Source organism: Mauremys mutica, chromosome 1, assembly GCF_020497125.1.
Source record: "Mauremys mutica isolate MM-2020 ecotype Southern chromosome 1, ASM2049712v1, whole genome shotgun sequence".
Lineage (NCBI taxonomy): Eukaryota > Metazoa > Chordata > Testudines > Geoemydidae > Mauremys > Mauremys mutica.
The window spans coordinates 142020739-142033057 of NC_059072.1; the positions used below are offsets into that span (position 1 = coordinate 142020739).

Here is a 12319-nt window from a genome sequence, read left to right on the forward strand (position 1 = left end):
TTCTCCATTTGTTTAATTTCAGGTGTGAATTACCCAGGGGGAATTTACCCATGTAATCTCCTTGGAGTCTATGAATGTTTCAAATCTGAAATTTGCTTTAGGAACAACCATGTTGCTCACTGCCAGAATGTTCTCTTGCGTGGGTGTCTCACTTTTACCACATGCCAGTGTAAACCACCCCACCCGCTTCAAATAGCTTGCCATAACACAGAGGTGGTCCACCCTTGTCTCTTGGGTTGATCATTCTCAAGCCTCCTCCCATGGAAACTGCACAAGTCATCTGGCAAGAAAAACTTTCACTGTGGGAAAGACTTTCAGAAATGATTTAATAAGAAAAAGGCACAAATTGAACCTGAAGAAATTACAGGGATAAAAAAGCAGGAAACGTCCAGCCTGGTCAATCAATGGAAGTTACACAGAGGAAATCTCTGAACGTTTTCCGCAATCACACTTGTAATTCCTGCTACGTTCACACAAACCCAAAATAAAAAAAAATAAAAAGAAACATCTGCTTTGTCTATCTACCTAGCAGGGACTGTCTCTGGGCATCAGGCCAGAGGGAGCATTTCTGAGAGAAAGAGGGAAAGCTTTTACATTATCCCAAGGTTAGTGGTCCAATTGCATTTCTCTGATACTGATTCCCACCGAGTCACCATGTCCCACATCATCATAACTTGTGTCCTTCCAGGAGGCAGGAACAGGGTTTCTTTCTCTGTCGCAGAGACACCTTCATTCCTTAGAGAGTGCAGACTCCAGCCTAAAATACAAAGAGAGACACATACAGTCAGTGGACTACATTATATGGCTACATACAAATGGTGGAGGGCACTCTCTGAGATGGGTTAGAAAATGTTCCCTCTTCGTTCTTCTCATTGGGTCCATGACTAATTTTAATCCATCATCTCTGTACATATGCTGGAAGTAAAATCCTTGGTTTCCAGACCATTTGCAGTTGCCAAGTGAGAACTTAGAGTATTCACCTGTCACCGAATGTACAAAACCCAATCACTTTCAGGAAGTAGCTCTTACTTAAAGGCATTGTATAATTCACTCTGCGCTAACACATAAGCATGTTATTCTTATCAAGTACTAAGTAATGCACATTTGATTGCAACTCTTTCTATTCCTCTGAGGTGGCTGGTGGTGTCTCTGCCTCATGACTCAATGGGGAAGGGAGGGGAAGGGAGAGGAGATGATGGCCAAGGATAATGGGCAAAAGCCTGACTTTTTATCAGGAAGTATCTCTAACTCTAACACTAACATGCACATTAGTAACAGGACTTTGGTTTATAAGAGTCATGTCCAAAAGATACACACAACAGTAAAAAAAACTGGTCGAATCCAGTAATCCAGGGTGTGGCAGCCACACAAGGATTTGAACCTAGAGATTGAGGGATTTTGCTGCGTTTCCCCATCCCACACTGCAAGCGACTGAAGCCGCTGCTTTTGAGGGAAAGAAGTAAGAGAGAAAGAGAGGTTTTTTGTTTTCCACAGGCGTTGGGTTGGCCAGGTTTGTTCCTTTGTGGTATAATGCACATTTACACCCAGCCCATTCGGTAGAGACACTGTGAAGTGCAAACTCACCTTGGGTCCCCTGTGTAAAAATCCCTGTTCCTGTCCCCCGCACAAGTGCCTTTCTCATCATTCTGCCCCAAACCAGGGTCCATCTTCAGGCTCAGACACTTCTCTGGCATCATCATAACCATCCCCTGGGAAATCTCCAGGCAGGGCAGGGCCATCTGACATGAAGATGTGAAGTAATTAAGAGAATATTCACAGTGAGGACAGAAGTAAACTACATGCTGCAGATGCACCAGCCTTACTGGACCCTGGGGAATCTCTCAGCACGTCCACCCTCAGGGTGGTAAGCCCTCTCTGGAATGCTCAGATTGAAGGGATTTTCAGATCACATTGATTTGATACATTTCAATAGTTGGTTGAGAGGAATCCTAGAGCTCCCAGATGACAAGGGGGATGGGGAGTTTGTAGAAAGATGTGACTGGATTCTAGTACTGAGGGATCGCTCCACAAGGCATTTGGTTACTATAATTACAAATGTAAATGTCTTGGAATTCTTCAGAGTTTGTTCCTGGCTTCCTAAACTTGATAATATTTTAAAATGTCTTTTCAATGCGTTCTCCTGAGAAGGTTTACCCCATAAACTGCCAGCATTCTCCAATGCACTGATACCACTGGGAGCTGAGCCAGCTAATAAGGGTCAGAAATGGGACTTTGGGTGTAAAATCTCTATGTCCCCCTCTCTTCCCCCTGTCAAAGCATGTCTTGACACAGATGTATATAAACTGCCATAGGCTGCAAGTCATAATAGGCTGGCAGGGAACATTGCTCCTATGTGAAGGTCTCTCCTTCGATATTACCTCTTTACAACTAGTGAGTAACCCTAGTGCTCATGGCATTGTGGGTCAAAGGTCAGTGATCTGAGCCAAGTACACGCGTGGGCAGCTCATGAAGCATACTGCTCCTTCAATCCCTGCAATGGGCCTCTGTCATGACCTGAGGACATCACACGCTTCCCTAGCCCCTGGAACTCCACACAGCTCTTGTAATGCACCTGGTCAGCACCCCCAGTGTTACGCCAATAGACAAGACTGGTGGGTGAACTTTTGTGGTTTTCTTAACCTACCATTATTGTTTCCTACTGGGAAATACAGTTCGTTATTTTTGTCCAAGGTGAGGTTTCGCTTCCAGGAGGCGGATTCACTTCTCACCTTGCCATCTGGAGTCCGGGGAGACGTCGTACATAGGCAGGCTCCTCCCCATTATCATAATCCAACTGGAGACCCCCCTGGGGAAGACTCCCTCTGAAACAGCAAATGCCACAGTCAGCCCCTGGCACCAGCACCTCTCTTCAGTGCAAGTGGCCCTTATAACTAGAGCTGTTTATCATGGCACGTCAGAGGAATCACAGGCCCATGTGAGAAGGACACAAGTCAGAGAACGACAGTAAAACAGAGTCCCCCAAATAACTAGGGGCCAATCCTCTCCCTGCAGAATCCCACAGCAGCTCTTGTATGTGTTTTTCAAGTGGGAGCAGGATCTGGGCTTGTGCTGAGATAACAGGTTGGGACACGGCGGCTGCCAGGCCAGAAGCCCGCCTGTGTGAATCCCAGCTGATCTCGGCAGGTTTGAATTTTCCGGTTTCCCTGGGGAGAGAGGTGGGAAAAAAAAAAAAAAAAAAAAACCTCACCTCCTGCAACGATTTAAAGCTCTCACTGGGAGGTTGCTGTTCTGATCTTTTGTGAGCTCCTCCTCTCCACTAGCCTCTCAGGCAGCCTCGGGCTCAGCTTGGGCAGCGCTCCAGCTTCTCAGCAGAACTGGCTCAGCTGCTCAGTGTCTCCTCCCCCAGCCACAGGCTAAACTCCCAAAGGGCCCAAATTCATGGACACCCTTGAGAGCAGCTGGGATAGAAAATTCACCACTGTTTATACTTAGAGATGGGCCCAGGCCAGAACGTGCAGATCCAGGGTTTTGCTTCAGCTTGTTATAGCAACAGGTGTCAGCTGCAAAACTGACATCTTGTGCTGGGGCAGACAAAAAATCGGCAAATCCCCCGTCCCCCAAAGTTCTGGTGGGTTCGGATCTGTGAGATTGGCTGAGCCCATCTGTAATTTATAACACAAGACAATCTTCCCTCGCTCTAACATAGGCCAATATTCCTCTTCTCAGGAGTGAGAGACGAGCCCTGCGCACTGCCGCCTCCTCCACCCAAAGAGACTGACCCGTCTCCTCCAGCTCCTCACACTGGAAGGGTCACTGCAAATCACTCCCAGGGGTGTGTGCTCAGAGATGGTCACATTTTCCCATCCTGAGATGCTTGCAGAAATCCTGTTCAATGGGATTAGACCCAACAGTGTAAAAATGTACTCATGTGAGGGGAAATGGCTGCAATGTGCAGAAGTGTCATAGAAATTCTGTTCTCTGCCTATATTTGGGTCTCTCGGCCTGAGTCTAACCCCTCCCTGCATTACCTTGTTCTGATCCAGGAATCATTTTCCCCCTCACTGTCCCCGGTGTAACATACTGCAGCTTCCATCACTGAGTCATCTGAGATAGGAGACTGGATAGACGAGAACCAGAAATTCATCACAGTGAGAACAGCAAAACTGTGGGACTGGAAACACACCCGGGCCAGGAGCAGGATTTCCAGTTCCAGTCTATTCCCTTCTTTTATAGGAGATGGTGACTCAACAGCGACTCTAGTGGTTCAGAGGCTGACACAGACGCGCAAGAGAAATCTCCAGGGTATTGTGGTAAATGTGACTGAGGGGATGCTACAGTCTGACCTGAAGATAGACTGGGGTGAGTGAAGGGCACATCTTTGGCTGCTGGTCCAGGGAAGTTCCACAATGGTCCTGGCCTCCTCAGCCACATAGGGGTTCTCCTCCTTCTTAAGGGTAAATACCCACCTCCCCCATGAATCCAGTCGAATCAGCACTCCATGGTGTTTCCAGATTAGGCAAAGACAGGCCCAGAGCGAAATCAGTGATTCCCTGTAACCATTTTAGCAGTGTTGCTGGGAAATGCCCTGAGCATGTTCCCTGAGCCCCACCACAGCACAGCCCTTGGGCAGGATGTTCCCATCCAGACATTGAGACAAAAATGGCACAAAGGATAACAGGGCTGTGACACAAAGTCATGAGGCTCGTCTCTGGGCTGATCCTCTGTGCTCCGCAGGACTAGCCCACAACATTTTGGCACCTGAGGCAGAGAGCTCATATGATGCCCCCATACCCCCTCGCTTGGGCCAAAACTTTGAAAGGTCTCAATTCTGCCTTCTTCCTGGTTTCTACTCCTGTCATGGTACTGGCTCTGCTACCTACCCCAATAAGAAAGAACTAACAACTTAAAATGCCTTGTTCAAATAATTTTAAGTAACACTTAACGTTCAAACGCCTAAAGCAGCAAATGTAACTTTTCTTGTCTGCATAGTAAACACTGGCATTTTTATCTGTTTGAATAATCAAAGTGGAGCTTTTCTTGTGCCCTTCGTGTTCGCAAAGATTTATGAACTGCTTCCTGCTGAAGGTCCACAGTCTTGGCCAGCTCATGCTCTATTGAGATGGTTGCAAGGCTGACCAACTCTCCTGTGTCATTGTGGAGCATAGGTGTATTTTAATTAACGTCAGCTTTGAGAAGTTTCGTTTTTCTCCACTGCAAACTGTTAACAGGAAGTGTTAGAAGTATGCGGCAGAGCAACAAAAGTATTTGGAATAGAGTGAGGCCATCTTATTTGTGCACATATAAGTCCAGAACAGCCTTTGGATTTGATTCAGCTGAACATGTATCTTGAAAGGGCTTTCAGTTTGTCACCTAAATATCTCGCATCAATATTGCGCATCGCCGTCATGTGTCAACACTGTCCTCTGGTGCTCTGCATTACTGTGGTAGGTCTTCTTCAGGCATAGTGAGGAGTTTTGGAATATCATACAACATCCCGAATATACTGCTGTGTTCCTTGAGCGGCATGAAATGTTCTTCAACCTGACAGTATTGCATAATCTAACACCTGGTTAAAAAAATTCAACTTTGAATTGTTTCTTTGGGGTCTCTTATGGATTTATCCGGTGCCTCGTAATCAAAATATCTTCTTCTTCGGTGATTCTTGTATTCTTGAATGGATGAGAAAATAGCTTCAGTGTGAAGTTCCTCTGCCAACTTCTGTGCACTCTTCAGAACATTTTGAAATCCCTCCCACCCGGGTTTGTAAATAAAACTTAGACCCCCCCCCCCCCCCCGGGGGGTTGAACCCCCACCCCACACCACCCCCACCACACAATGATGTCACTATGTAATAATGGAGGTATGACTTTGCTGTGGGCACATGGTCCATTGCTCCAGATATAGCAAGGTCAACTCCTTGGAGTCTCTTGTTTACAATATTTTTTTCAAACAGTATGGCCTGCCACAACACAAAGCCACACAGAGAATTAGAAGTTTATGTATGTTTCTGGGGATTCCAGTTCCCTCTGCCACTGTTCTCCCACAGTCCTGTCATAAGCAATTATCCTGCCATAATTGGCAACTATATGGCATCATCTATCTCTTTAAAAAGTTCTTAATTGGAGATATACCAACTCCTAAGCTGGAAGGTCCTTGAAAGGTCATCTAGTCCAGCCCCCTGCCTCACTAGCAGACAAGTTTTGCCCAGATCCCTAAGGCCTCCTCAAGGATTGAACTTACACCCTGGTTTAGCAACCAATCGCTCAAACCACGGAGCTATCCATGCCCCCCTCCTGTCCCAATTTGGTGTTTGATAGGGTTTAAAGCCTCCAGTCGCCTTTCCCATCTTGTGGTACTCAGTGGTTTCAGTGTCAGAGAGAATGTTCCCAGATGTTGCCTCAAAATTTGCAATCGATGTGTTGAGATGCAGAGAAAAATACATAGATGCTTTGAATTACATTTAAAAAATTCAGCAGCCTCACTAGAAGCGGATGCTGCATCCAATGATCACCAAGTTCAATGTATGGGACATTGAATTGTATGGTACAAAAAGAGCTTCAATGGTTTAACTCTCGGATCTGTGTACTGCACTCCTCTATTTCTTTCCTCTCATGTGGCACCCTTATCGTTAGAACCTGACCTCTCATGTCAGTTATCGGCAATTCCTGTATCTTCCAGCTTTTTAAGCAAATTTGTTATACTCGCTCCTAGTAGTATCATCAATGTCAATAATTTTTAGGTTGCATCCGTTGAAGTGGATATTCAACCCATGAAAGCTCATGCTAGCAAAACGTCTGTTAGTCTATAAGGTGCCTCAGGATTCTTTGGCTGCTTTTAATAAAATTCTAGAAAAATGTTCTCTGACAGTCACGCATTGCAGGTACATTTTCACTAGGTGCTTGTTGGTTAACAAAAAACACCATAAAGTCATTTGTTCAGTAAGGGCTGATGTCAGGTGTGCAGTCCAGAATAACAGAGCTAATATCTTTAAAAAGCGACAAACGAGGTCCTGTGGCACCCTTATAGACTAACCAGAAGTATTGGAGCATAAGTTTTCGTGGCAATACCCGTGGCGAATACCCCTTTGTCCATAGTAATATCTTGTTTGACTTCAGATGTGCCACAAATCTTATGTTTTGACTTTTTGTTGCCAGTAACTGATATGATCTCATTTTAGAATTGTTTTTCCAAGGAAGTGGTGTGTGTACAATTCTTGGGATGGTGACTCTCTTCTTAGATGCCTCCTGGTGTACAGGCATCAAACTCAGCCATCAACTGAGTCGCCCAATTTTAAGGACGTTTCCATTGTTTGGCAGCATACAACTGATCTGAAGTGGCCCACACAGTGCTAGGTTTTGGGTACAAGAATTCTCACACTGGCAATGAGCCTTTTTAGGAACCTTTTGCCAGTAAAGGAGACTCTGCTGCAAATCTTGTCTTGATGCTGATCATCTATGGTGGCCTTTAACCTTAGTCTCATCTCAAAAGCTCTTTCCACCCTCATGGAATGCTCTTCTGGTGATTTGCTGCGCTTCCCATGCATGCCACCATTTCTAGTCCAGATTTTTTCCAGTTCTTTGTTCCTGTAGAACCCAATGTGTCTGGAACATTAGACTGGAAGAGTCTGCAACAAAAACAGTATGCAGCATTCTGGGTTTTTGAGTACATAAGCCATGGCCTCTCCACTTTGTCACCATTGGGGATTTCACACCAGTAATGTGTTAGATGGAAACTTCTATTTTCATTGTCTTTGGGGAACATGAAGTTTTTCACTTGCTGGTGCCCATGCAGTACAAGGAAGTCCCTCAGACAACTGCTCAAGTCGCTCCATAGTCCTGGATCATCTAGACTTAAGGACCTAATCAGCAGCAGCTGTTTCTAGCACCTCCACCACCCTCTTCTCTGATCTACACTTTTCTTCACGAATGAGCATGGTTACATCCATTTGAGATGGAGATATGGATGCTGCAGAAGCTGCCAGGTCACCTGCACTCTGACTAACTGGAAGATCTGGCATCTCCTCACCACTCACATACTCACTGGGGCTGGAAGTCTATGTATCTCAGGAGAGCTCCTTCCTGCTTAGCTAGAAAAGCTTCCTTTGCTTTCTTTCTTTTTCTGAATGCTGCCCCAGAGGAGGCGTTTTCTTCTTTCACTCTTGACTGCTGTTTCTGTGCCAGCTAGAGTGGCTCTCAACACTCAATGGAAGGGGACAAATAAGAAGGCTGGTAGCAGGGCCTGAGTGAGGGAAGATATCAGCATCTTAAGGGCCTAACTGGCTCCTACTTCAGTTGACTGCCTGTTCTCCTCAAGTGGGTTCAGGGAAGCAGCAGGAAACAGGAAGCTCCCTGAGAAGTCCCAGCCCTGGGGGTGCTCGAGAGGTACATAAGAGGCTCCTCCTCCTTTCTCTCCCTGCAGCTCCTGCTGCTTTCATTTATTCCCTCTCACCATTTCTCCTGCCTGCCTGTTATGTCTCTTGTGCCCCCCTTCCTCCAGCACAGCACTCCACCATCTCTGTGCGTCTAGAGCAGAGAGATACATATGCACCAGCAGCAGACACAATTTTCTACACTCTGGGTCCTAGTGGCAACCCCCCATAGTCTGGCACCTGAGGTGGCCGCCTGATTTCACCTCATAGTAAGGACAACCCTGCTGCTCAGGGGGCAGGAGGGAGGGAGCTCAATAGACCAGTGACTGCGGTGGGAGGGGGGCACAGAACATCCCCTGCTCCAATGCTCCAGAGCAGTTTTCAAATGATAGTTTAGCCTGGCCCCAGACAGTCGCTTTCCTGACCCCTCACTGGTTACACTCCAAGGCTGCAGGATGGGCAGATAGGACATTAACTGTCCCTAGAATTGGGACTCACAGTGTATGTTGGGAAGGAATTCCATCTCCCTCAGTCTACAAGAGTAACTGCTGGTCTCAACACAGAACCAGCTACCAGAGCTACAGCTTGGCAAATAAATAAATAAATAAATAAATAAAAATAGATGGTTTGGTTCTCTGGCCATTGGGGAAGAAAAGCAAAATAACTCGAAGATTGTTTTGAGTTGATCCAAAAATGACTTTTTGGGGAAATTTTTGGCAAATGAAAAAGTAAAAAAAAAGTTTAATGTTGACTGAAATCATTTGGACATTAGTTAATATTTGTTTGTTTATTTGTTTTTTATAGATAAAATTAAAGGAAATTTCTAATGGAAAAGTAATTTAAAACTGAAAAAAACCAAAATGTTTTCTTTAGAAAGTGTTGAAATGAAATGAATTGTTCTGTGTGTATTTGGAACAATTGGGTGGAATTGTCAGGAATTTGTGAAATGTTTCAGTGTCTCTGAATCTGCATTTTTCACCAAAACATTTTGCAATGGAGACTTGTGCCCAGTCCCAATGACAAGCTCACAGGACTGAAGATGCAATGATATAACTCTGGGTCAGGGCCTCAGATCAGTGGCGTAGCCAGGTTCTAAGTGCAGGGGGAGGAAACATAAAAAAGGCACCCCCCCTTGGCTCCTCCTCTGGCCGCTGTGCGTCCCCCCCCATTGGCTGGCTCCTTTGGCCATGCCGCACCGCCCCCCGGCTCCTTCGGCCACGCTGTGCTGCGGCCATGCTGCGCCACCGGTCTGGTGCGCAGTGCGGCCCGGCCTGGCCGAGGAAGCTTTTAGGAGGGGAGGGCAGAAGAGGCGAGAAAGTTTCACGTGCCCCCAGGCGGGACTCACAGCTGCCGAGCGACCTCGGAGGAAGCCATGACACCGCGCTGGGCAGCCGCCACGGCAGTGGGAAGGGAGAAGCGCGCAGGAAGCTCCAGGTGGTTGGAATGTAACCAGCAGCTAGAGGGTCCATGCAGAGGTGCGGGGCCAAGCAAACGGGCGGGGAGGGGCATGGTGCAGGGGGGTGGGGTCACGGGAGCAACCTGAAGGGCGTGGATGCGCAGTAACCGCTTCACACCCCTGCCCCGGGCAATCCCCGCAGGTGGCGGCCTGGAGTCTTGGACGTGACATAAGCAGGGAGTGGATGGTCGGTCCCTACCCTACCCCCCATCCCGCACATGGGCCGCAAGCCGCTGCCGTGAGATGCTGCTGCTGTCACATTAGCAAGGGGCAGGAAGCACTCAGCCGCCGAGCCCTGAGCCACCGCAGGAGGCGGCCGCGGCGATGTTGGGGCTGCGCTGAGCATGGGGCATGATGGCCAAGGAGCTGGCCCCCTCACTCCTCCGGCTGCACCTACCACACCCCCCCCATGGCTCCTCTGGCTGTGCTGCCCCCCCTTGCCTGCAGGAGCCCAGTGCCGGCCCCGCAGGCCAAGCTTCAGAGCTGAGCATGGGCCCCGCCTCCTGGCACCATGGTAACCCCTAACTATGGCGCCGCTTTTGGAAAATGTGCTGAGGGGAAGCGGCTGCTTCCCCTGCACCCGCCCTAGCTACACTACTGCCTCAGTTCAAAAGGCAGGGCCAGCTCCAGACCCCAGCGCGCCAAGCGCGCGCTTGGGGCGGCATTTTGCCGGCAGGGCAGCAGGCGGCTCCGGAGGACCTTCCGTAGTCATGCCTGCGGGAGGTCCACCGGAGCCGCGGGACAGGTGGACCTGCCGCAGGCTGCGAAGGGTCTGCTGCTGCCGCGGCTCCGGTGGACCTCCAGCAGGCATGACTTCGGAGGGTCCGCTGGTCCCACACCTCCGGTGGACCTCTGCTCCACCAGAGGCATGGGACCAGCGGACCCTCCGCAGTCATGCCTGCTGGAGGTCCCCCGGAGCCACGGCAGCAGCGGATCCTCCGCAGCCTGCGGCAGGTCCACCTGTCCCGCGGCTCTGGTGGACCTCCCGCAGGCATGACCTCTGCTCCACCGGAGCTGCAGGACCAGCGGACCCTCCGCAGGCATGTCTGCAAGAGGTCCCCGGAGCCGCGGGACCAGCGTGATTGGGGCGGCCAAATTCCTAGAGCCGCCCCTGTCAAAAGGGCATTAGATAGCTGCTCCCTGTTAAGAGAGAGACACACAGACCTGAGCGACTGAACATCTCCTGCTTCTCTCTCATCAGGTTATAATCAATCTCCTCATACACGGCCTCAGAGAAGGGATCCAAGGGTCTTCTGGAACCTGAAAACAAAGGGCAGGGTTTGCACAGGGTCACTGAAACCAGAGATGGGAAACACTATGGGATCATTCAGTCCCTCCCCCCGGGGCCCAATGTGATCCTACAACACATTCCCAGTGCTGGAATTGAAATGAGCCAGGGGACAGGGTTTCTTTCCACAACAGCCCTTTGATAATGGTTCTCAGGGGTAGTTCGCTGTCAGGAAGCTTCCTCACATTCATCTTAAATGTCCCCTTTTTAATCTCATCCCATTATTCTGGGCTATTCCCCTTTGGAGCAGCTTAAATAATGCTTCTCCCATGATGCTGTTTATCGGCAAAATGGTGATAACACCTTTTTTTTTTAAATTGAGTTTAAGGCCAGAAGGGACCATTAAAATATCTAGTCTGACCTCCTGTATAACACAGGCCACTGCATTTCACCCAGATACCCCTAGGTTTGATCCCAAAGATGCATTTAGACTAAAGCATTTCAGTCCTCGGCAGAATAAGCTCTTGTGTGCCACAGGCAGAAAGCAGGAACGACAAAGGTACCACCAATGCCCAAGGCCCCTGCAATGGCAGGGAACTGACTAGGTGAGAGAAGCCTAGATAATCCTGGCAGGTGATCCATGCTCCATGCTTCAGAGGAAGAGGAAAATCCTCCAGGGTCCCTTTTTGCCAATCTTCCCTGGGGGGAAATTTCTTCCTGACCCCAAATCTGACAATCAGTTTGAACCTGGGCATGTGGAAAAGACACCAGCCACATATCTTAGCAAGAAGTTTCTCTGAACCACCTCAAAGGACTGGTCCAGCCCATCCAGCATCCCAGCTCCCTCTGTAGCTAATGTCTGATGCTTCAGAAGAGGGCAAGAAACAAAACAAAGCAAAACAAAGCACAAATATGGGGGCTTCCCAGAATTCTTTCCTGACCCCGGCAGGTAACTGGCTGAAGCCCTGAAGCATGAAGTCTGATTATAGTCAGAGGTGAAAGTAAGCCGGTCCAGTCCGGTGTACCAGCAAGAGCCAGTACGCTGTGCTGGACCGCACCGGCTTCTGCGGCGGAGATTTCAAGGGCTCTGGGCTCCTCGCAGAGTCCTTTAAATCTCACCCACAGCTCGGCGCCCAGGCTGTGGCTGTGATTTAAAGGGCTCAGAGCTCCTGTGGCTGTGGGGAGCTCAGAGCCCTTTTAATTCCGCCCTGCAGCTTTGGCAGCCGGGCTGGGGCTGGGATTTAAAGGGCTCAGAGCTCCCCACCGCTGCGGGGAGCCCAGAGTCCTTTAAATCCCCCCCGCAGCT

The 12319-nt window shown here is 48.9% G+C and overlaps 1 protein-coding gene across 1 annotated transcript in view; it reads right to left on the bottom strand.

Annotated features, from left to right (window-relative positions):
• Positions 1 to 729: 729 nt before the first annotated feature.
• LOC123347352 (scavenger receptor cysteine-rich type 1 protein M130-like) overlaps positions 730 to 12319 on the bottom strand; it is a 71954-nt gene continuing 60364 nt past the window's right edge. Inside the window, exons 12-15 of the mRNA XM_044984799.1 lie at positions 10950 to 11045; positions 2661 to 2737; positions 1585 to 1739; positions 730 to 757 (exon numbers count right to left, since the gene is read on the bottom strand). Coding sequence (XP_044840734.1) covers positions 730 to 757; positions 1585 to 1739; positions 2661 to 2737; positions 10950 to 11045 — 356 coding nt within the window. The remainder of the gene's footprint in view (positions 758 to 1584; positions 1740 to 2660; positions 2738 to 10949; positions 11046 to 12319) is intronic.